This window comes from Cimex lectularius, unplaced genomic scaffold (assembly GCF_000648675.2).
Source record: "Cimex lectularius strain Harlan isolate CLEC.00 unplaced genomic scaffold, Clec_2.1 scaffold147, whole genome shotgun sequence".
Taxonomy (NCBI): domain Eukaryota; kingdom Metazoa; phylum Arthropoda; class Insecta; order Hemiptera; family Cimicidae; genus Cimex; species Cimex lectularius.
The window spans coordinates 1,036,622-1,062,509 of NW_019392851.1; the positions used below are offsets into that span (position 1 = coordinate 1,036,622).

General features: G+C 31.7%; 1 protein-coding gene across 11 annotated transcripts in view; it reads left to right on the forward strand.

Moving 5' to 3' along the window:
* Nucleotides 1–5,772: 5,772 nt before the first annotated feature.
* The window catches only part of LOC106667870 (serpin B4-like), a 33,693-nt gene continuing 13,577 nt past the window's right edge, over nt 5,773–25,888 (forward strand). For 8 of the 11 annotated variants that reach the window (XM_014396152.2, XM_024228698.1, XM_014396128.2 and 5 more), the window contains exons 1-7: nt 5,773–5,880; nt 8,911–8,999; nt 9,079–9,258; nt 17,338–17,542; nt 17,656–17,870; nt 17,930–18,115; nt 18,404–18,539. In XM_014396152.2, coding sequence (XP_014251638.1) covers nt 5,871–5,880; nt 8,911–8,999; nt 9,079–9,258; nt 17,338–17,542; nt 17,656–17,870; nt 17,930–18,115; nt 18,404–18,539 — 1,021 coding nt within the window. In that variant the 5' untranslated portion in view covers nt 5,773–5,870. Of the gene's footprint in view, nt 5,881–8,910; nt 9,000–9,078; nt 9,259–17,337; nt 17,543–17,655; nt 17,871–17,929; nt 18,116–18,403; nt 18,540–23,240; nt 23,414–24,832; nt 25,016–25,332; nt 25,712–25,888 lie in introns of those variants that run through there. The other 3 variants (XM_014396119.2, XM_024228699.1, XM_014396136.2) reach the window with 3 other exon arrangements.

A 25,888-nucleotide genomic window follows, 5' to 3' on the forward strand; every position in this document is an offset into this window, starting at 1 on the left:
GTATAAATTGTGTATTTATTGCCATCCCAAATGTTTTAAAAATAATTAAAACTATAATTAGTGAAATTGAGAAAAGTAAGTCTGTACTCTGAATACTGTTCTCTGGTTCCTCTATTTCCTTTATACTGCAGATGTTCCCACTACACCCTTCTTGTATCCTTTGCTGATCACAGCTGTGCTATTTTCTAACCCTGATCCGGTGAAAGCAAGCGTGTCAAATTTACACTCTGAAGCAAATCTCTAACAACCTTCTACTCCAAATATGACTGTGTTCATTCCCTTGGGTTCCACCTAGACTCATACTTAGCATGGAATACAACACTGAAATGACAAGACCTAAATAGAAGTTACAGTCTGCTGTACAAACTTATAGGATGGCAATCCAAGCTATCGATGAAAAACAAACGTACAATGTACAAAATGCTACTACAACCAATTTTGGATGTAGAGTATGGAACTATGGGAACCACTAAATCTTCTGATATCCAATGTCTTCAATCCATTTAGTCTACCATACTACCCTCCTCAACAACCTTAAAATATCCTTTGTCCAAAAATTTACCAAGTTCTTACATAATGTCTCCTATCACCCCAATAGTCTTGCCCAAGCCTTGTCCAACAGACCCATCCCTTCTGAGGAGTAGGTAGTGAAGGGGGGAATAATATTGATTAGGGGCTCCCCTCAACGCAAATATGCAAGGAAGTACAAATATGTTGTATGTACAAATATCTATTACCAAATTATATGTTGTAATAAAAGATTGGAAAACAAATGAAAAAAATAGTTGTCTGCAAAATGACCTCTAGTTTGATTGTCCCTAAACATAACATAGTTCTTGTTGAAACTTTTAATAATTTAATTAAGCTACACATTTCATGTTATTCCTTGGTAAGTGACCATTTTAGATCAATCTAAAGATTTTCTATACCAAGGGCCTTTGCTTACTGAAAATAATGCACCTAGTTTAGAAATGTTAATTTTAAACTTTTATCTGGATATGCTTTATTCTTTTAAGTTCTTTATTAATATTTTGAATGATTGGCCTGGCTCATAGTTCACCTGCAAAATTTGATTTTCAACAAAGATATAGTTGTGTAATGCTGGCTTTACATAAACCAATGAAAATTGTAAAAGTCCAAAGAATATCAGGGACCTGCAGGTTTTAAGGCAATAAAATAATGTATTTATGTATTTTTTTATGAACACGGGTCAAGAATGAACTGCGATTAAGTAAGGTTGCGATACTTACCACGAAAGCCTGATCAGGGAACCAGAAGAATACTTAAAATTTCATACCAACAAATTTATCTGCTTATGACTGCGGAATTTTTTTTACAAGAATTACAATTCCTCCTTACAGGCTGAAATGCACCGGCAGAAATTCTACATAAATCATTCATACAGTTTTAAAATACATTAAAAAATAACATTTAAGGTTCATGAGGAATAAAAATAATTTGTAAGCAATATAGCATTCTCTATATCTATCTAGCTATGGTATGGTATGGTAAAAAGGATACTAGGAGTGGGGTTTATGCTCCCTAGGCACTGCAGCCTTCTGGTTTATCATACTTCCTAGTTCCTTAGTTCAGTGCAATAGACTCAACCCTTCTCATTAAAAGTACAGGTCATTGACTGTTACCTGATACTTTTATTGCTGCTACCAAATTTGTTTCCCTAAGATTTTTCCATATGTTAGGTTAAATTGAGCTGTTGCTTCGCATTTGAAGATGATATGGGTCTCTGTTTCCTCTTCCTTATTACATAATCTGCAGATGGGTTCATCATTGTATATGCCCATATTGTGTAGATGTTTTTTTCAGATCCAGTGACCGGTTAGTAGTCCTACTACTCCTCTGAGTTTTGACCTCTCCAATTGCAGCTGTGATTTTGCCAATCTTGGTGTGCCTGGCATTACTAGAGTTTCTCCTTTTGTTTTGTTTGGATCTATTGTGCAATGGAGGATTCTATATTTGTTTTTGTTATCCCAAGTATAGGTACGGAGCCTATATATGGTCTTGCAGATCCTCCTCTGGCCAGTCTGTCTGCTTTTTCGTTACCCAAAGTTCCTCTGTGCCCTGGCATCCAAAATATCATCAGGTTGTTGTGTTTCCCCAGGTTTTGGATATTTTGGATGCATTCACTGTCTAATTTTGATGTGATTCTTTGATATGCTAATGCTTTAATGGCTGCTTGGCTATCAGATCTTATGAGGATTTTTTTTGCCAGTGTGCCTTTTAAGATTTTCCGGGGCACAAGCATTGATGGCATGTATTTTTACTTGAAAGACTGAAATGTACTTCCCTAATGAGTTTGATCGCCCATGTTTTGGGCTTGTACAGAAAACAACCCGTACCGGTTCCTTCGTTTGTTTTGGGGCCATCTGTATACCAATTCATTGTATCTGATTCTCTCCTGTGTTCTTCCTCTCCTTTATAGTCTGTTGAGACTTTATAGGATGTTGTAAAGAACCTTTTCGGGATCATATAGTCAGTCCCCATTTCTAAGAATGGGTGTCTGATTTTGGTAATTTTGGCGTATGCCCAAATTGTTTAGTTCCTATCCAATTTGATTTTTTCTGGAGCCTAAATGAGCTTTTACTAGCCTCTCCTTGTATAGATATTTCCAGTGGAGGCTTAGCAGAGTTTCTAATCATTTGTAGGGGTTGCTCTCATTGCCCCTGTGATACACGGCTAGTCTTTGAATGCTGCCTAATGTTTGGGTAGCTACTTTTTGTTGAGCATTGTTCCACCAGATTAATGATCCATAGTTTCTCTATCCAGCTAGTTTGCTATCTATTTCTCTCGGTAATTTACTTTTGAGAGAGTGAAATTATCATACATAAAGATATTTTTATAAAGTGTATTGCCTGCATCTCTCTCTCTCTCTCACTCTCTCTCTCTCTCTCTTTATTCATATCTCTCTCTCTCTCTCTCTCTTTATTTATCTCTCTCTCTCTCTCTCTCTCTTTATTTATCTATCTCCATTTATTTTTACAGAACATAAAAAGTGAATGAGTGAACAATTACATAAAAAACGGTGTAACAAACACTGAGAAACTCTATATAGTGAGCTGTATAATTCTACATGCATTTTGAATAGATAGCTTGTACAAAATTTTGATAGATTATGCCCTAAAAATGTCCAGCCTGAAACCAATACTACGTGATTTTCGAAAGGAAACTGTAAAATTCAGTCCATGTTTCATGATCCGATTTTTTCAGAAAATTGTATATTTTTACAACTCGGATTCTGACGAAATTGAAGTCATTTTTTTATGACGGCCACGGTTTGACAAAGTGCTGTTCTTAATTTATTTTGGCGCTACAAAAGTATAAATTCGAAAGATTAATCTTTTCTTGTCGAATTTTTGTTGCCTTCTTCTCAAATCAAAGACGATTTGAAACGGGCGTCAAAAGTCGAAGACTTTAGCTGTTAGATGAATATTGCATTTATTATAATTTATTGACTCATTGCATGATTATTACATAGCCGTCGAATTTTTATCTAAGACTTACTAAAATTAACGAAACAGAAAGAGTGTTCAAATTCGGCCATTGAGTCACAAAAGATAAATCTATATTTAAATTGTAATCTGCTGAATATGGATATATTTAAATTTAATATGTATAAATTGTAGTAAACTACTAGAATTATTATGTTACTAAATTGACGATTGATGATTCACACTCTGTTAATGACTGGTTGTTTTCTGATTTTTGTTTTTCATATTTGTGTGATATTACAAGTTGGGCAATTTTTTAAGAATTATTATTACGGTAAACTTAGTACTCCTTTCTTATTCTTGAATTACCCGATTTGACAGGGTTTGTGGAAATTTACACTGATAGACAAATTTAACGTACCATTCAATTTATTTAGTTTAAAATTAAATCCAATATCTTTCTACATTAGCGTCAGGTAATTAGATGCTATCGTATTAAAAATAAACAGTAAATAATGCGTTGTTCACTTTTGTACTGATTAATCAAATTTGCACAAAAATTAGGATTATGCCCTTCCATTCTGCTACGACTAAAGATCGTTTTCAGTTAATAGTAGTAAATTAATAGTTGATTTCATTCTTAATCCTTTTTCAATGGCTCCAGTCAGGCATTTGAGTGAGTATGAGAGTGTCAGGGTCATAACATTATTAGAGGAAGGATACACCACAGCGCGAAGTCGCCAGGAAACTGAATGTAAATCTACAATAGGAAGGGTTCTTCGGCGCTTCAGAAAAACAGGGCTTCACACTAAACACCCTAACCATCCCTAACCATCACTAAAGGCCAGGACAGGGTTGACAGGTGTACATACCATAGACATGATAAATTCATCCATCAGGCTCTACAAAACCGCGGCATTACGGGTAATGAAGAAATCTGCTAAGACAAGTCCAAATGTTTCAATTTCCAGGACTGTAAGAATAAGGCTGAATAAATAACCTCAGGGCCCGGCTCCCGGCTCGACCTCTTCTTGCCACACTTCAGAAAATGGCCAGGTTCCAATTCGCACGGGTTCATGTGAATTGGAAATTGGAAGATTGGAGAGAATTGGGTGAGAATTGGCCACAAATCTTCAGATGGGCGTCATTTCATATGGAGACGCTCAATGGAAAAGTACGCCCCATGCTGTGTGGTTTGCTTCAGGGGGTATTCCACGGTGGGTTATTGATGCTCTGCGGTGGCATTTGGACGCCCGCACCGATCATTTGTGCGAGGAAGATCTCTAACTTCACAGAGGACAAGACCTGATCGAAGACCATGTAGTGCCATTTGCCCCCACATCGGTGAGAGACCCTCCAAATGCAGGATAACGCCAGACCCCAAGGAGCACGTATTGTGATTTGTGGATGACTACCTGAATTAGGTTGGAATTGAGCTTGGTATGACCAGCTCGAAGTCCAGATTTGATCCCAATTGAACATATTTTTTATTGTATATCGAACATATTCGCCTAACAACAGCGAAACTCAGGTCCTAACACCCTAGAAGAGTTTGAAACCGCTGTTCTTGATGAATTCCTTATTATTTTCACCAAAAATACTCGGCATTTTTTTTCAAAGCCCATTTGTAAGTATGTCGGGTTCGAATGCAGGGCCGCTGGATTCGAACCCGGGACCTTCACCGTGATGTGCGCTGTGTCAACGCCTAAAATGTTGCGGCCACCGACGCCCCCTAATACTCGGTATTAAAGAGGACAATTTTTTTTTCGTTTTCATTTTTATTATTATTTTTTGTTCTTTACTCAATAATTGTTTTTTAGAATTAGGTAATAAAAGAATATTTTCTTTTTAAATGTTTTATTTTTACAAACAAACCTGTTTTTGGTATGCAAAAATGAATAAACCTAAATATATTAAAATTTAAGCCGGCTGACGGACTGTTGTCCATGCCGTAAAGTATTTTGTAACATATTTTGAGTTTGTTGTATTCCATGTAAATAAATACTATTATTCATTCATTCATATTAAAATTTAAGGGTGGTGAGTTAATTTTGTTTGTAATCAATGTATTTATTAAAAAAAAAAATCAATCAGAACATAACAATCAAGTTATGGTTATTAAATAAAGTGAAATACAAAAGCTAAGAAAAAATAAAACTCAAGTCAAAATTTTTGCAATCCTTCCAGAAAAAAACTTACATTTCTTTTCAGAAAGACGTAAACCCCCATAAATAATTATTTTTAGATACAATAAAATATTGGTGCGGATGCAAAATTGTACTCGTATCTTACGTGATAAACCAAATGTTTTGTTGGTACTAGTGTTTTACTGGGAAGCCTATCGTATAGTTCATCGGTATAAATATTAAGCGAGGGCTGGTTTATCAACATTAGTCTCGACCATTTGATCGACACACCACCATTATGATTAGACGTGAGTATTTTTTTTTTATAAGTTTAAATACATATTTTTTATTTTTAAAGTAGCTTGAAATTGCTTAAAAACTTCATAAAGACATTTGACAGAAAACTCGACTATGTGAAATTTAACACATGTTTTTTTTTTTCGGATGTGGACAAATATTTATATTTTTATGACGAAGATGGAAGTCTTGGCGAGATCGTAGAATAAACTTAAGTTTTAACTATGAATAATGAAAATATTTATACACCTTCTAAAAAACCAGTTTATTTATTTTTCAAAATATACATTATATATTTATTTTTGACAATGTCTTCTAGATTTTTTAAATTGATTATTTTTGTATGAATTTACGCAACTCTTAACTGTTCTAAGTTCATAAAGTTCTAAACTGATATGACGTTTAAATTAACTAATGCGTTAAAATTAGTTTTTATATAAATTTTTCGTTTATAAATATTTTTTCCCAAAAAATACGTGTGTCAGAATTTAATTGACTACATCAGAGATGATACATTGCCTATAATCCGAATTCATTTATGTTCACTTCTTAACTTATTTTTCTTCTTTTGTACAAATTCTTGTTATTAATTAAAGTTATATAAATCAATTAAATTTCGACCTGCTGACCTGGTCGCCTGTATTATCGCAAACCACGATTGAGCACCGGTTTTTCCGATGGGGTCACGAACACGATTAATTCTATATTGTGTTTTATCTCTGAATAATATTTTTCATTTTTCTTTGTTAATAAACAAAAATCCAAAAATTTTAAAACTGCCGTTTTTGCACTACTTCCAAAACACTGTTTTGCTTTACCAATTTCTCCTATGAAAAGGTTAAATGAATTCAGGACGTTCATTAAATATAAGGGCTTCAATAAAAGTTAAATTTATATTATTGTAAATATTAATATATAATGTGGGTTACGAATTATTACTTAATTACTGGCGTTTTTTTGAATTTCCATGAACACTGGCTACATAAACTAGGTAAAAATCAAACAGCGCGGGTTTGTGTGTGTGTGTGTGTGTGTGTGTGTGTGTGTGTGAGAGAGAGAGAGAGAGAGAGAGAGAGAGAGAGAGCGAGAGAGAGAGAGCGAGCGAGAGAGAGAGAGAGAAAGAGAGAGATATTTTACCAATTAAAAAGGTTAGTGTCTATTGATAGTATGATAAAAGTTACGAACGAGAAAGAGAGAGAGAGAGAGAGAGAGAGATTTTACCAATTAAAAAGGTTAGTGTCTATTGATAGTATGATAAAAGTTACGAACGAGAAAGAGAGAGAGAGAGAGAGAGAGAGAGAGAGAGAGAGAGAGAGAGAGANGGGAGAGAGAAAGAGAGAGATATTTAAATTACATCGATTTTTCAAATTACAAATACACTAATATCAAGAGATATTTACATTCAACTGTCATAGGATATTTACTATTTTAATCTCAAATCCCATCTGCTAAAATATGAATATATATAATATTCAAACACTTAAGGTTTAAAGCTGACATAAAACTAGACAAACCAAATTTTCTAAGCCCATCACATATTTAAATACGCTAAAAGGCTTAAATAAACCTAAATGCCAATTTAAATTTGTATTTTGAACGTTTTTTTGCACTTTGTGTAATTTGAAAAATAATTGAATATATTAATATATCTCTCTTTCTCGCTCTCTTTTATGTTGTCTCTTTTTCCCCCTATCTCTATCATGCACTCATGTAAACTTACGTGCTTTCTGTTTCTCTCTTTCTTTGTCTGGTCTTTCTCTCCCTCTTTTCCTCTCTTTCAACTCTTTTTTGCTGCTTCGCGCTAACTCTTTTTTCTATCTCTATCGTGTTCTCATGTATACTTACGTGTTTCTCTTTCTCTCTTATTGAGCCTCTGTATCTCTCTCTCTCGCACTCACAAACTCTCTATCGGTCGCTTCTGTTTTAATAACGGTTTAATATCAAGTTGCCTTTTAAGTAACAATCAGTACGCTCAATCGATTTTCTTTCCTAAAAATTAAGAAATTCTCATAAAAAGTATTGGTGTTCATAAAAAACTCCCCGAAGATCAGTATTGAGATTTCTTTATTTTTGCCTATGAATTTAGGCCTTCACACAGGGATCCTTTTCAGTTCTTGAATTAATAAATAAATGGCAAGGCTGATTTTTAGTGAGTGAATGTTTCAACACAACCGTGGTTATATACAAAGAGAAAAGAAAAATCAAAGGATAAGGGAGAAGAATTTATAATTCTCAAAAAATAAAATAAAAAATCCGGTCATATGCAGTTAAATTTGTTGGTATGAAATTTTAATAATTAAATATAATATTTATCGGAAATTGCACATAAGAAAATACCATTCTAATTTACATTTCCAGAAAACAATATTGCATTGTGCAGGGATTGCACATAATTAAAAAGTTATTTCTGGTTTTAATCACTGCAATTTATAGTATCAATTTTAAAAGATAAGGATACAGTTAGAAAAATAAAATCCTTTTCAAAAACAAATAATTTGTTTAAAAATATTGTTACGGGGTCAGCAGTTTTTGTAGTAGTGTTTTTGAAATATAACTCCTTATTTTCCTCCAGTAGAACTTGAAATCATGGAATTATTTTTAATCATAGTGCATTTACATTCCTACTTAAACGGATTTATTTAGGAAACAAAGTTAAAATTTTTTATGGTCAAATTTTTGATCGGAATAATTTAGGAAATTAGAATGGACAGCCAAGGTGGATAATTCGTAAATAGATTGCTGAATTATTAATCCCAGGGATGTTTCGAGGTATTTTTTCCGTTGTTCGAAGCAAAATTAATAGTTTGAAGTTTGCCGGATTTTCATGGACGAATGGAAGGGGCTTTTTGGTGGACAAATAGAAGAGCTTGACTCCCCGTGGCTGTGTAAGTCGTTAGAGTCGAGTTCGGACACGCAGTCATCACACAAAAATACCAGTCGAGGCAACGCCTTCACGCGAGGCGTACATAACTACTGATGACTAACTGCTTGACATTTCCCCGATAAAAAACTTGACTGAATCCATTGACACTTCGTTCCAGTTCTCGGTGTGGTATTACTCGCCGCTTTCGGTATGGCTGATAAAGCTCTTTACGAAGGGAGCAATAAGTTCGCCGTGGATTTCTACAAGGTATGTTACATTAATTTTATATCAATAGATTTTACAAATATATGTATAATATGTAATTTTATATATAATTTGTTTTCAGAGTGTAAAAGATGACAGTTCGAACTTGGTTTGTTCGCCGATCAGCTTGCAAATCGCTTTGGCCATGACCTACGCCGGTGCGGCCGGAAACACAGCCAAAGAGATGAAGGACGTGATGCACTTCCCAGACTCTCTGAAGACGACCCTCGAAGGTCACAAAGCCCTACTCGACTCGCTTCAGGTCAGCGTAAAGATATTTAAGATTTTTTGTGTGAAATATTGCAACATTTTCTTTTATCGTTGAGCGGGAAGCTGTATAAAGGGAAAATAATGAATGATAGGAAATTGTTGACAAAGAATTGTGCAATTAAGTCTCAAGGTATGAAGTTTTATTTGAGCTTAATTGAAGCTTTTAACATCTGCAGTTGAAAAACAACATACCGTTGTACTTTCAAACTGCTCTAACCAAACTATCAAACCGAAAGTTGTAAATAATAATAAAAAATCGTTCCTGTGAAATAATGCAAGAAAGTATAATGACTTTTCATTTCAGTATAAAAGAAGAAGTTTTTGTACTTTACTCTCCAGACTTGAGCCTGATTTTCAGCGGCTATGGCAAAAATGAAAAGTCGTCAGTTACTAATAATAAGAAAAATCAAGGACATGATTTATAATTTTTTAACATTCAGATTTGGTCCTGCAGCTTTTTTTCTAAAATAAAAGGTCGAAAGTTGCAAATAACGATAGATAAAAAGTTATCATATGATTGAGCAATAATGTCTTAAGATGACTTTTAATTTTTGAACATAATTAAGACATTTTTAATTTTTTATCATTCACACTTGGGCCTGCAGCTTTTCATAAAGTCGTTTTTTCAACATCTGTGCTGAAAATAAAAGCTCGAAAGCTGATAGATAAAAGTTATCATGTGATTGATTAATAATATCTTAAGATATGACTTTTAATTTTTGAACATATTTAAGACTTGTTTTTTATCATTCAGACTTGGACCTGCAGCTTTTCATACATTCATTTTTTCTACATCACTATCGAAATTAAAAGGTCGAAAGTTGTAGAAAATGATAGAAAAAAGTTATCATGAGATTGAGAAATAATGTCTCAAGATATGACTTCTAATTTTTTAACATATTTAAGACATTTTTAATTTTTTATCATTCAGACTGGCCTGCAGCTTTACATACAGTTGTTTTTTCTACATCTCTGTCGAAATTAAAAGGTCGAAAGTTGTAGAAAATGACAGAAAAAAGTTATCATGAGATTGAGTCCTGTCTTACTATATGTCTTTTAATTATAACATATTTAAAGACATTTATAATTTTTATCATTCAGACTTGGGCCTGCAGCTTATCATCATACAGTCGTTTTTCTACATCGGTGCCGAAAATAAAAGGTCGAAAGTTGTAGAAAATGACAGAAAAAAGTTATCATGAGATTGAGTCCTGTCTTACTATATGACTTTTAATTATAACATAATTAAAGACATTTATAATTTTTATCATCCAGACATGTTCATGGTCGTGTTTTCAGCGGCTGTACCGAAAGTGAAACGTCGGTTGTTGCAAATACTGATGAAAAATCAATGACATGAAATTATAATACACAACTATCGTTGACATGCAATGTATGTGATGATGTGACTCACCATTTCAGCTCTATAAAAAACATTTATAAATTTTCTCTTAATTCCGACTTGCATGTTCCAATTTTACTTTCAACTAATATATTTCTACTTTCAAACAACTGTACTCAAATTGAAAAGACGAACTTTTCAAATAGTGGTTCGAACATCGTTGACATGAAATCAACATAACAATGTTCTTGTTGTTAGTAGGACTTATAACTGCAGCATAATTTATAGAAGACATTTATAAATTTTCTTTTAACATGCAGGCTTTAGTCTGCCAATTTTCATATACATAGTCGTATTTTCTAATCTATGCGGAAAATGAAAAGTCGGCCGATAATTCAATAGTTATGAAAAATCAAGACAAAAAGTTGACATGGGATTGTTTAATAATATATTTAGATATGAATTTTAATTTCATTATAATTTGAGACATTTACAGTAGTTTACCATTGGCCAGCAGGTTGTAATAAAGTCATTGTTTTGGCTGCTATATTGAAAATACCAAGTAAAGAAAAAGTTAGTGCGGTTTTTCATTTGTTACTGTTTTAATACCTTTAATCAGAGTGTTATTTAATCAGAAGGATTAGGTTTATGTATCACGTATGACCAAGAGGATAATGCCTCAGTTCATAAAGAAAAAGTTTTGAACAGTTCACGGTAAATTATAACATATTTTCTTTTTCATAGCTTCAAAACCTATAATTGTGGGTGTTGATTGTATGAATTTCAGCTAGAATTTTAGTCAAACATGTCAGGAGCTCGCCGGGGTGCTCGATGTAAACGATGAACTATTCGCTCTAGCTTACATCAACCTGGGAAAACGTGGAAGCTAAGCAAAGACGTTTCTTATTAATTGACCGACGATAACGAGCTTTACCGTGTAAACATTTGCTTTTTATTGCTTTCATGCAGAAAGTTTAGATGCTTTTAGACCGGGTTGTCACATGGTAAAAATGGATCCTTTGCAGTAACACCAAGAGGTCGTACCATTGACTGTCACCAAATAACAGGTAACCGAGTATTCACCAACAAAAGATGCTTTGTGCTTGGCGAAGTCCATTTTTTTAACTTTTTGAATTTTAAGTTCAATTGTTGTTTTATCACTGAACACAGTCCAAATTTTAAGAGATGTCTCAGCCCCCCTAGCTTGATTTGTCTAGTACGATTTGTACTTTTTAACAATTGAAACTTCAATCTATCATTATTCGCGCATCAAACATCGTTGACATGGAGTAACATGATGATGTATCATCATGCGACTTTTCATTTTAGCTCAATTTAATATGTTTATAAATTTTTTTTATACATACAGACTTGGGTCTGCAGGTTTCATATACATAGTTGTTTTATTCAGCGGCTGCACCGAAAACAAAAAGTTGGCAGTTGTAAAAATCAAAGGAAAATCATGAAACTCTATTATTGATGATATGACTTTTTATTACAGACTGATAGAACGAATTTATTAGTTTGTTTAACCATTCAGACTTAATCAGCATGTACAGGTGAAAAGTCAAAACTCGCAAATTGTGATTGGAAAATCATTGGCATTGTATAAAAACAATTGTATAAAAATGTTTCATGATATGACTTCATTCATAGAAGATATTAATAATCGTTTTACCGTTCAAACTTAGGTCTGCAGGTTTTCAAAGGGCTTGGACGTACCTAGAAAGTTGAAAATTGCATATGATGATAGACAAAAATTGTGATGGAATTTTGTAATAATTTCTTAATACATGTCTTTAATTTCAGCATAATAGTAGAAATTTGCAAATAGTTTTTTACCGATCTGACTTGGGCCTACAGGGTTCTCTATTCCAGCAGTTTGATCCAAAATGAAAAATCGGAAGTTGCAACGAGAAAAAATGATAAAACTCTATTTCTCGTGATCTGACTTGTTCTTTTAATCTAATACAAGGATTTTTTTAACCATTTAGGGTTAATCTGCAGGTTTTCATGTCTAGGGTTAGTCTGTGCCGAAACTGAACAATCAAAATTTTTAAATTATGATTGAAAAATCATAAATAAGAAATTGTGTAATAATGTCTCATGATCTGATTTTTCATTTTAGCATAATAAAAAACATACGTTTTACCATTCTGCAGGAACTGCAGATTGTCATTTACTTTTTTTTCCAGCGGCTGTACCGAAACTGGAAAGTCAAAAGTAGCAACGACGAAAAATCATGAATGTCCCATGATGTGAATGTATCAGCATAATAGATGACGTTTTACATTTTCTTTTAACATTTAGACTTGGCCTGCAGGTTTTCATTCAATCGTTTTATCAGCGACTGCCGAAATTAAAATGTCGAAAGTTGAAAATAATAATAAAAAAAAAAAAACTTGACACGGGATTCTGTATTAATGCATTCAGATTCGACTTTAAACAATTTAAGACATTTATCATTGTTTTATCATATAGACTAATTCTGCAGGTTGAAAGTTGCAACGATGAAAGAAAAATCACGAAACTCTACGTCTCATTGTCTGACTTTTTATTTTACCTTAATAGAAGGAATGTATACGTTTCTTTAACCATCCAGACTTAATAATATGTACTTAATAATATAAGTACATGATATTTTCTGAGCCTGTACCGAAACTGAAACGTCGAAAGTCACAATGCCGAAAGAAAAATCATGACGTTTTATTAATATCTCATGATCTGATTTTTCATTGCAGCATGATGAAATTCGTTTGCCCTACAATCCATTTTTGGTGTGCATTATTAAAACAAAAACTTATTTGTTAAAATCGGAGTACGTCGACCTAACCCTCTGACCTCATTAACATTTACAACAATAATGAACGAACATGGTCCAAGAAACATCTACAATACCCTGGAGACGTATAATTATTGAATTTAACTCAAAAAATAGTTCAGGATAAAGTTAATAGGGCAATCATTGTGTTTGTCAAGGCTATTTAGCTCGGTCTTTAGTCTTATCGTCGACACACGTTATTGACGAACGGCACAACTGACCTAAATATTATTTATAATAAAAAATGTCATAAAATCACCTGCAACACCTTCGAAACCTATTATTTTTCGAATTCGACGTACTGGAAACAGTGGAATTGTCAGTATGATCATGTTGATTTTCATGGCTTCTTATCAGAGATTTTATATTGAATTTACTTTATTGAAGAACAATTACGAACACAAACAAAAATTTATATCACACATATAATACTTTCATTTAATGTAATTGAGATCTTCGTTTGTTCAAATTTCTTTGTGATAAAAATATAAAAGGAAATAAGGTGATTTCAGGATTTTTTTGAATCTATTAGTATGAATTTTGTTTCAAAGTCCATGCGATATTAATACTAACTCGAGTTTGGGTTTTCATACGCACTATAAATTCAACCTCTGCCCTTTCGCCAGGCAATTAATTCAATGATTTTTCCTTAATTAATTCATAATTAAAATACCTAGTTTTTAAAGTTTAAAACTAAAGCTTTTATAAATTCGTCCTTGCATTCAAATGAATCGGTATAAAAATTTTATTAAAGCGCGTTAGAACAAGCAGAACAGAAAGTAACTGTTGCGTGACAGCGATATTCTTCGATAACATTTGTGCTAGATTAAAATTTAAAAAAAAATCTATGAATAAAAATATTAAGGAATTTACGTAAGAAATTTACGTTTAAATTGTAAAGGGGGTAAATCATAGAAATTTAGACGTTTGTTTAGACGTACAGGAAACGTTGAACAAAAAAAATGTGTTTAACTAGATTGTATATTAATGCTGACTTACTTGAAACATTTATTATCCAAAAGGTCTTTGGCACTGTTTGGCTTAATGGTGTAGTCAGCAGGATGATAGAATATAGCTTTCCTCCCTACATAATAAAAATAGTCTATTCCTATCTCTTATCCAGACAATTCCGAGTTTTCTTTCGATCCTCCCTTTCCTAACCGTGAGACATTGTTGCTGTTGTTTCTCAAGGCTCTAACCTTGGTCCCATCCTGTTCCTTATATATTTCAACAAAATACCTCGCTCTAAGAACGTAAAAATGGTTCTTTACCCTGACGATATCGCTTTCTACTCTTGCTCTTGGAAAATAGATGCATTATCGACCTGGTTACACAACGGAATGCATAGAAAGCACCTCAAGCGTTGGAAAATTCAAATTAACCATAATACAACGGAGGTAATAGTTTTCAGCAAGCTTAGATCAAAATTGATGGTTAACTGTATCGAGGTGTGAAATGGTATTTTTGGGTGATGTTGGACAGTAAACTCAATTTTACTTCACATGTTAACGATAATGTGAACATGGCCAAAACATCTATTCGCATACTTTTCCCTCTGCTCTGTCGAGCCTCTAGCCTGTGGTCTGCTAATAAACTTCTCCTGTATAAGACAAAAAGTGGCGGCCAAGCCTTGCCTCATGGAATCTAACATGCAGATCGCCCCAAATATGTTGGTGCTGGAATATATCGGAGATGTAGCCATTATTTTTTTTTTAAGCAATGCGAAGCTAGTACCAGTACAGTCTGTTACCAAATTGGTAATTAGTTTGGGCGACAGGTCATTTCAACAAAATACCTCGCCCTAAGAGAGTAAAAAATGGCTCGTTACGCTGACGGCCACAGGTCACGAAGAAACACGAAAAAAACATTTTCAACCAGATAGCAAATAGGAGATTAGAACGACAATTAACATATTCTTAAAGATAATATACAATTTGGAGAAACAGGGGCAACCCAGATAGACCCGATTATTCGTTGGCTGTTGACCTCATGATCGATTGTCGTGCCTGGAAAATGGGGCTTTTTCTAGACGAAATCAATAGGCAGCATAAAAGACCGGAAGTATGTCATGTTGACGACTTAAAGACAATCGACACGCCCAAGTTTTCGTTTTTATTAATTGCAAAACTTATTTGATCTAAGGCCTTCGTTTGTAACTGGTCTTTCGGAAAAATTACAAAAGAAAAAAGTAACAGCATTTACGGTAGATTTTTGCCCGTTTGAAAAGGAAATATTTTAATTTAAGAATGTATTCAATTCTGGAAATTTTTTTTTGAACGTGTGCTCATTGAATGAACTCTGGATTGAATATTTTTGTATTTTGATTAAATATTAACAAAAAAATTCCGGAATTAAAATGTTACAACATGGTAGATAAATATTTATATTTTTACGAAGTCTTTTTCCCCTAAAACCGACATTCTATGGTCATTTTAACTTAAGGATGACAGTTTTGTTTATGAAATTATTCAGTTTGAGGAAAGAGAATAAAAAAGCCTCAATCTTGTTAGTACTAGTATGTATAAATTTTGTATATCATCAAATATCTATATTATCAAATTTCTATCATCACATGTATAGTTTGCAATAAATGCTTTTCTATTTTTATAAAGGTTCATAAACACTGGGTTATTATCTGCCAAACAGAAAATTTAATTGAGAATACCTCATAACTTCAGGAATAAGGTTTCAGTTCCCACCTTTCCTATTTCATTTTATATTCTGTATATAAATTTTGTAGCTCTCAGAAAATTCAACAGCATATCTACCTTCATAGAGACACCCAGACTATTTTTACTCTTGTCAGAGATGTCACAGCAATTTTTCATATTGTTTGCGATTTGTAAATAAATGTTTTACACTCAATTCTTTTCCACGTGTGCCAGAAAAACTCATATTATCTGACAATGTTACATGTAAACTCACCATGTATACTGTAAAAGGATCATCGATACATAAAAATGAAAAATGATGACGAATGAGTGGGTGAGCCTACAACACTAAGCCTTGCAGTGATAACTTCATCATCTTTGGATCCCCTGATGGATGAGATCAAGAGTTCACGCTATCTTTAATTCCTCTAAGTTTGACATTTGAGATCATTCGTTGTTTAACAAATGCTAGGATTTTTGTTTGAAAGAAGCTATCACATCTGAATTTGTCGTTTTTACTACTTTTTCCATCTGAAATTGCCAGCTGTGCTAGAATATCTGCCCTTTCATTTCCTGATATCTCACATTGTCCAGGAACCCACACAAAAAAGAACTTTAAGTCCACAATTTTTAAGCATTCAATACCAAGTAGAATTTCCTGCAATAGAGAAATGTTTAAATACTTATAAAAATGTATCATGACTGGTTTTAACATGTATGTTCAAAAAGTCCTAAAAGTACTTCTGATTCTGGCATTCAAAGCTTGGCATTGCATTTGATGTGTCATCTTGCGTGCAATTTGACCTCCCAATATGGAAGCCTCTTATGTTTTCCTCATTTGGGGGCATTTTATTTTTTATATCTATTATTATTTGCAAGAGTTGGGTCGTTTCCATTCATTTTGTTGGTGGTCTATGAGGCTGTCATGTCCATCTACCGCAGTCCACATTGGCTCATTAAAACTATTTAGTGGGAAAAAAATTTAAATAGAAAAATTTAAATGTTTAAGTACATGCCAAGGGAGTTTGTTTATGTTCTTTTTATACTGTCTTCATAATTTGTATGTACAATAAAATAGTTAAGCACACCTTACATAAACTATTGTTGGGAAATGTATGAAATTGTCTGTTAAATCTAACAGATCTCATTATTAAAATTGAGTTTTGCTTTTAACTAAAAAATTAGTTTTCAATTCATTTTTTTTCTAATTTTACTGAAAATATTCTTAAATGATAATATTATTTGTAATCCTTGCAGGATCCAGTTTTGAAAGTTGCATCAAAACTTTATTTGGACGATAAATTTCAAGTAAAACAAGCGTATCAAGACAATGTTGTTAAATATTTCAATTCAGAAGTCGAAAATGTACCATTTGGAACTGATTCAACTAAGAGTGCTGCCACAATTAACCAATGGGTCGAGGAGAAAACGAACAAAAAAATAACCAACTTAATTACTCCAGGTGAACAATTAAAATATTTTCCAACATATTTAAATATGTAATAAATAAACAATCTCATGTATATTGTTTATTAAATATTTATTTGGTGTTCAAATAATTTTTTGTTTTTATAGACAGCATATCTCCATTGACTAAATTGGTTCTTGTGAATGCCGTTCACTTCAAAGCCAAATGGAAAGATGCATTTAGCGAGAAATTCACAAAAGATGCTGACTTTTATGTAACCAAAGAAAAAAAGGTTACCGTTAAAATGATGTATCAATCCGGGCATTTCAACTATGCTAATATTGAAGAGTTGAAGGCGTCTGTAGTCGAATTGCCTTATGAAGTAAGTTTATTTTATTACTTTAACTTGAGTCAAATTTAATTTAATTGTAATTATTTCAGGGCGATAAATTCCGCATGATGATAATCCTTCCCAATGAGATTGACGGTCTGAAAGATGTCGAAGAAAGACTTAAAGCGACCACACTTACAGACATATTTTCAAAACTATCAAATATCAAACTTGACCTCCATCTTCCAAGGTTCAAAATAGAGAAGACCTTGGAACTAACAAAAACTCTGGAAGAGGTAATGAAAACTTTTTTATTTAAGTCTATTAACAATTTAAATATTTAAACAAATAACTTTTTTTTGTTATTTTAAAAAGGTTTTGCAAAAATAATCAGTATATAATAATAAACACAGCCATGCCAAATATAAAGCTTAATATAACTTAACGTACGTTATATAATACAAATAAATAAATAACTTTAGGTAAATCATAAAACAAAAAATTAACCCTACTCAATACTTTAAGCATACAAAATTTTATGTGCATTACATTTATTATAAATAATTGTTGAATGTAATTTCTAGATGGGGATGAAAGATTTGTTTTCAACCAAAGCAAACTTAACAAATATGTCCGATGAAGACTTGCGTGTTTCAAAGGTTATTCAAAAAGCCTTTATTGATGTCAATGAAGAAGGTACAGAAGCAGCTGCTGCGACTGGTGAGTACAAGGCCTGCTTACTAATTAGTTATCACAAAATTAATTTTAATGCCTTGTATTAAATTATGAATGCCATTGTTTGCATGCTTGCTTTTTTACATAACAAAAGGGATTTTGCTATCGAAAAAAAAAAAGTTATCAGAGATTTTCTAGTCATGGGTTGTTCATTGAGCCATAACGTTTTTGTTAGATAGTTTTTTGTTATTGTAAAATTATTTACATATTTATTTGAATATTTTGTAAAGAAAACAAATTTCTTAACCCAGAACAATAATTTTTTAAATAGCTTTCTTAACTAATTTGGAACTAAATTAGACAATATATTATACTTAAAAAAAGGTATATATATATTTTAAGTTGAAGTTTTGTTTTTCTTTAAAGAAAGGTTTAATTTTTATGTTTTGAAAGATATGGAGTGAATTTAAGTGAATAGATTTCTTTCTTCTTAAGTGTTCAATGAATAAGAAAGTACAGATGAGAGGTAAAACAAAAAATATTTAATTTTGAAAAACTGCAATATTTTCTATGTGCAATAACAGATTTGTTGGAAATTGTTATCTATTAAGTTCTTCGAGTGCGATTAAAACAATAAAAGTTTATGATGCTCACTACAATAAAAAAAAGTGTGAAAGCAATGAAAACATTACAGAGAAATTCAAAATCCATCATCTTCACTACAGAAACTATTATTTTATGAATAATGTATAATTCTTTTAAATTCACCTATTCAAAAAAGTAATTTTTGATATAAATCTGGAATAAATGATTAAAATTGAATTTTAAATTATTATAATTATATAACTGTCATTAAATGATAACAATTATTACCGCATTATCATAATATTTTTGGTATAGGTAATGCAAGCATTTAGAAATTTTAGGTTTATCCTCTTCTTGTGTGACAGTACAATTATTGAACTCACTGCTTTAGTTGAGCCTATCACTTCTCGCAGTCCACTGGCAATACCTACTTTTATAATTGACAATTAGTTACCAGCAGGCCCTGAGGCCCATCCCATGTGTTGGCAGTCCGGGGTCAGACCTCATCTGTCCGGCCACTGAGGTTGGGCTGTCGATAACCTGGAGCAATTAGGGTGGTGGAGTACTTAATATTCCTTCACACACTAGTGGACACATAAAACTACATATATCAGTACTATGTACAATAAAATAACCCTGTTTCCTCCAAAAATTTGAACAGGGGACCCAAAACACAATTCTCAAATTGGGTGACATTCCTACTATATAGATCCAAGGAGCCTTCAAACAGCCTTTCTCTACATGTTGGAGACAAAAGCAGGGTTTGGCCCATAAGCAAGTGTCTGTGTGTTAACCTTGTATGGCCTATCCTTAATCAGGTGTGGGTGACCCCTCTTCTGTGAGTCAGGTCCTCTGAGGGCCACCTATCAACAGTGCTCTTTGTACATGTGAGCTTCTCTGCCCATCCGGCCCTGCCACTTTCTTTTAATCAGGTTTTTAAATGCATTTTTAACATTAGAGGACCGGGTCGCGGTGGTTAAATCTGGAGGTTGGGATGTCTCGACCTTACCGCCTCGTCTGCCTTTCCTACTGCTTTAGTGTATTTCATTTTATAGTTGGTGTTGGTTTGCAAGTTGGTTCAACATATTGTATTTCACTAATTGTATGTTTTAATTAAATTAATTATTCACCCTTGGTTATGGAATAGAAGTTTAGTTACCCATTCTTAAAATTAAAAAAAAAAGGCTTAAATCTTAAATATATGTTCATTAATCTGTCAAAAACTACTGTAATATTATTCAAGATGTTTTATTAAACTGAACATTCTATAATTGATTAGTTTGGCTGGAAACTGGATCTCTAGAGCGAGCCTTATATTTAACTATTAAAACCACTCTAGCACATTATTTTAATTTTCTATCTTTTACATCACAAATCTTCTTTTGGACAGAAATTTTCTCTTTGATTTCATATCTTTTGAAATGACTCAGTTTGTAACTGCACAGTATTTTCCAATTGCCCACGTGGCTTTTATCCGATGTTCTACAACTGTTCCAGCTGTGACAAGGGTGAAACGATCTATGGAGATCTGTTTAGAATTTAACGTCTGTCATCCCTTCGGGCTGATCCTCTGCCATTCTGCAGGCTGGACAGTGTTTGCTGCAACGCTTCATTTTTGCAGTAAAGACAGTAGTGATGAGGAGACATAGTAGAACATTGTGATGATATAATTTTTTTTAAACAGTTGATAATACTGATTGATGTTTTAATATTGATATCACTTGTCTTTTTTGTATTATCTCAAATACTTTATAAATTGGGAAAATTCGTCTAGAATTCTAATAGATGAAGGTTATTAAGTTGTCCTTAAACAATATTCTGTAATAGACACTCATCTTTCTGCCAGGTCAAAAATTCAAATTTCAAAAATTCGTTGTTAAAGCAAAAGTCATTATGTTCCAGTATAAAAAGGTGACTGACATGTATTCTATAGAATTTGTTGTACTATTATTAAGGCTGATTTTTACACTTTAGTACAGTTGGGCCATTTATTCATCATCATTCATATTCATTATTAAAAAATGTCACATTTCATTGAGATAAAGTGACAGTTTGTATTCTAAAGCATTTATTTTATTGTTATTTAGACCGGAAATACATTTTAGCAGTTGATTCAGTAAGTAACAGTTACTGTTTAAATTAATTGTCTTACAGAATTTCTTTCTCAACATTCATAGTATCAGTATTATTTTTAAAAGAAACATGAATTACTTTAAAGAAGTATTATTAGAAATTTTTTTAACATAATCAATAATTTTTTTAGTTATTAATTTGTTTGATAATTAAACATCAAATTAGCATAGTTCTAAAAAAATTATAACTTCTAGCTTTAACGTAACCATTTTATGACTTTTAGTTTGAAATGTTATACAATTTGTCTCAAAAGTTTTTCCTGGTATTGTGATCTGACGATATTTAAGCCAGTCAATTCATTAATTAATGACTACAAAGTTGAATTAATGATAATTGACCTAGATAACGTCAAGAACGTTGTGCCTTAACTGAGTCTTGTCTTCTAGTATAGAAAAAATCCTACTGGAATATTTGAAATTCTCTGGATAAAAAATATGTTAAATTATTTTAACCTTAGATGGTATAGGTTTAAGTTTAAAGCTTGCGCTTAATAATTTTTAAAAAAGTAATTCTAACAGGAGGAATTCCTGAAATTTTATTTGAAAACTAATTAATGTTTCACAATCACAATTTTATTTATAATTTTGACGTTTTGTAAAATTTATTCCAATTCCGAGTGCACAAAATTTCAACAAGAGAATTACTATGTTTATTTAAGCTTATAAATTAAGAAAAAAAGAAATATATAAAGGGAAGAATGAATTATAAATTAAATTAGGTAACCATTTAACAAAACATAAGCTTATTTATAACCAAGGATAGTTTATAGATTAAAACCTTAAAGATTGTTGTGATATAATTAATATATTTATCAAAACATTTATTGACCTATTAACAATTTTAGCTCATACTCATTTTTTTATTGATAAGATAACACATAACACGATTAGGTTAATTTAATTACAATTTTTCAAATTTCTTAACCTCATTTTATTCTATTGATGTTTGAATTATAGTATTAAACCCTTTCCAGTATAACAATTATGGTCCTGATTATAAAGTATTATTTTACCAGTATCAATTATTATTTATTCGTGCTCCTTTAAACATTGAACTGCATATATATTATAATATTTTATTGTTGTTTTAGTTTATACTAGAGGTATTATTTTAATGTTGCAGTATACAATTTATATTTTATTGTTGACAAACATATAAGTTTTTTTTAAAAGTTTTAACGATGACTTTTGAACAGTACCATGATTCCTTGTCAGATTTGAACTCTGAATCTTGAACTGTTTAATTTTATTTAAGATTATTTATGCAATGTTTGGTCACTATTTTTATAAGTATTTATTTTTGTTATAACTTTTATATATGTTCAATTTGCCTTTGTGTACATAAGTAGCTTTGATTATACGACATCCAATGTTACTTATGATGTTTTTACTTTGTTCATACGATTTCCTAGCGAGGTTTGGTTTGTAATAGTAATAGTAAATTAATACACAGAATGATATAAAGAAAAAAATTAAAAAATTCCTCTACAAAATGATATTTATATTAATTACTTGTAGTGTGAATATTTTAATAAAAAATAGTCATGTGACTTTCCCTGCAGGAATTTCTTTATGGTTTTCTGACAAACATCACCAGATAATTAAACATGAATTCTTTTAGCACTAACTCTATTTTTTAGCTGATTTTATATTGTTAGCCAACAATATAAAGTCAGCATTATTTCTTTTAGTCATCATTATTTATTTTATCTTTATACTAATGCTATGGTAACTTAAATTTGTCAAAGGTTGCTAATTCAAATGATTATGGAATAATATGTTTGAAATCTTGAGTTTGTGATGTGCAAACCAATTATTTTGCTTGGTATTAACTTTTTTTTTATTAATATCAATATTTCGAAACATATAATAGCTTTTTTTGTTGTTTTTTAAAGAAATATTTATATATTTATCTATGTGTGTTGCCTATTAAATTGTGTCCTTAATACAATACCGTCAAATTGAACCATTATTATTAAACATTCTATCTCAACCTTCTATCTCAACAAATTTTGTTTGTTTCTTATAGGAATTTGGATTGTGCCAGTTTCTTATGAATTTCCGACAAGATTTAATATAGACCACCCTTTTATTATGGTATTGTGTTCTCTGCAAGGAAACACACCTGTGATTTACTTTCTATCAAAAATTATAATGTTTTAGAAATAAATTTCCAACAAATATAATTTCTTTGCATAATTAGCCTTTTAATTTATTTTTCATGTAATTCTTGTATCAGTCTTGAATGAATGTTATACTGATTACTGATTTATATAAGCTCAACTCTGTACCAAGCGTACAAATGTACGTGTGTACCTAGTTGAGTCTATTATTTCTCGCATGCAAGGAATCACCCAGCATTCCAAGGGTCAGACCTTGGTCTTATCTGTCAGGCCACTGAGGTTGGGCTCCAGGGGCTATCAACAGTTAGGACATTTTAGCCCCCAATGCAATCTCCAGATTCAAACCCATTCACACTCTTAAAACATGCATTTTTATGTACATACCATTCACTCAGTAAGAGTGGTGGAGTATTCGATATTCCTCCATCATCCTTTTCACCTATTGTATAAATAATATAACTGAGGCTCGCTCGATGTGTACTCAATATTTCGCCTCTCACACTCATAAATACATTCACTCTCTACACTCACTAGGGGACTCAAAACATTAAGTGTACAATAAAACAACCCTGTTTCCTCCAATAATCAGAACAGGGGATCGAAACACTCGTACCTGTGCTCAAGCACAATTCTCATATCGAGTGGGAATCACTGAGCAACCTTTCCCATGCCAGGCGCAGAACAAATGCTACAAATATTCAGGAAAAAGTGTTCATTGTGTGAATGAGTTTCTTGAATATTTATCTTTCTTAAATGTTTATCTATTTGTTTCGTTCCTCTAAATCTTCATTTGTAAATGGAATTCATAATAATTCAAATGATTATTGCAGTTTTTTTAAATTTTTAATGGAAGATAAAACTAGGCTTATGGACCAGGATAAAATTTTTTAAGTTTGAATCATTTTTTATTTTCAACCTAATTAAACACTGCTTTATTCAACTTCATTATTTCCCAATGCGAACTTGATTTCCTTCATGTCATTTTTTTTTTTTTTTAAAGGAAAGTTTATTATTTTATGACATGCATGATTTGTTGTGTTGTTAATTTGGGTATAAATTTTGAGTAAGAAGGGGCCTGAATCAGTATTCAACTATTTATTTATTTTTATTTTTTTAAATAAGAATTATACAGTTTGGATCACATCCCGGGCTGTACATATTTCCCAAAATATTTAATATAGACCATCCATTTACTATGGTACTCTGTTTTCTAGAGGAAAACACACCACTAGTTTATTTTCTATAAAAAAATGATGTTTAAGTCGTAATAGTAGTCAAATATACTATCTTTAAAACCCTGGATTTTTAATGTTTTCTATGAAACTTCAATATTTCCCAACGCAAACTTGATTTCCTTCTTATTGCTGATTTTTAAGAAATATTTTTTATTCTACTCCCATGCATGATTTTTTTGTGTTGTTAAAATCTTGTTTTTTAATTTGGGTATAAATTATCAGTATGAAGGAGCTTGAATCAATGTTCAATTAATTTTTTTTAGCAATTATACTTCCACCATCAGCTCCTGGATTGTATACTTTTTCAAAACCGTTTAATGTAGACCATCCTTTTATTATGATACTCTGTTCACTAGAAGAAAACACACACGTGGTTTATTTTTTATCAAAAATTGTGATGTTTTAGTGATAACTTTCTGACAAATATAAGTTCTTTGCATAACTGACTTTTCAATTTATTTTTTATGTAATTGAACAACTTGTGGTTTAGCATAATTGTAATGGAAAATATAAGTTAAAATAATGCTTGAGATCAGGATAAAAATTTAAATGTTTGAACTACTTTTTTTTATGTTGGGCTGGTTAACTGCTACTTTCATTACCTTTAATATTTCCCAATGCAAACATGATTTCCTTCTTATTGTTGATTTTTAAGAAATGTTTATTATTCTTCTCCCATGCATGATTTTTTGTTTTGTTTTTTAATTTGGATATAAATTATGAATGTTAAGGAGCTTGAATCAATGTTCACTTAATTTTTTAGCATTCTTACTTCCATCAGCACTTCCTGGATTGTATACTTTTCCAAAACTATTTAAAGTAGACCATCCATCTATTATGGTACTCTGTTCGCTAGAAGAAAACACACCTGTGGTTTATTTTTTGTCAAAAATTAGGATGTTTTAGAGATAAATTTCAGTCAAATATAATTTCTTTGCATAACTGGCTTTTCAGTTTATTTTTTATGTAATTGAACAACATATGATTTAACATAATTGTAATGGAAAATAAGTTACAATAATGCTTAAGATCAGGATAACAATTTTGATGTTTATGTTGCACTGGAAAATTAGAATTATTGTTTTTCATAGTGTTTCTTTATAATTATGCATTCGATTAAATGTTAATTTGTTTAGATTCTCTGTATGCTAATTTGTAAAGGGATAATTATTTAAGAGATCGTTTATTTTTTTATTGATTAAAAATTCTTGAGATAAAAATTTTTATGTTTGAACCAACTGTTACGTTCAGCCCAATTAATGCTATTTTATTCAACTGAAATATTTCCTAATGTAAGCATTACTTCCTTTTTTAGTTGT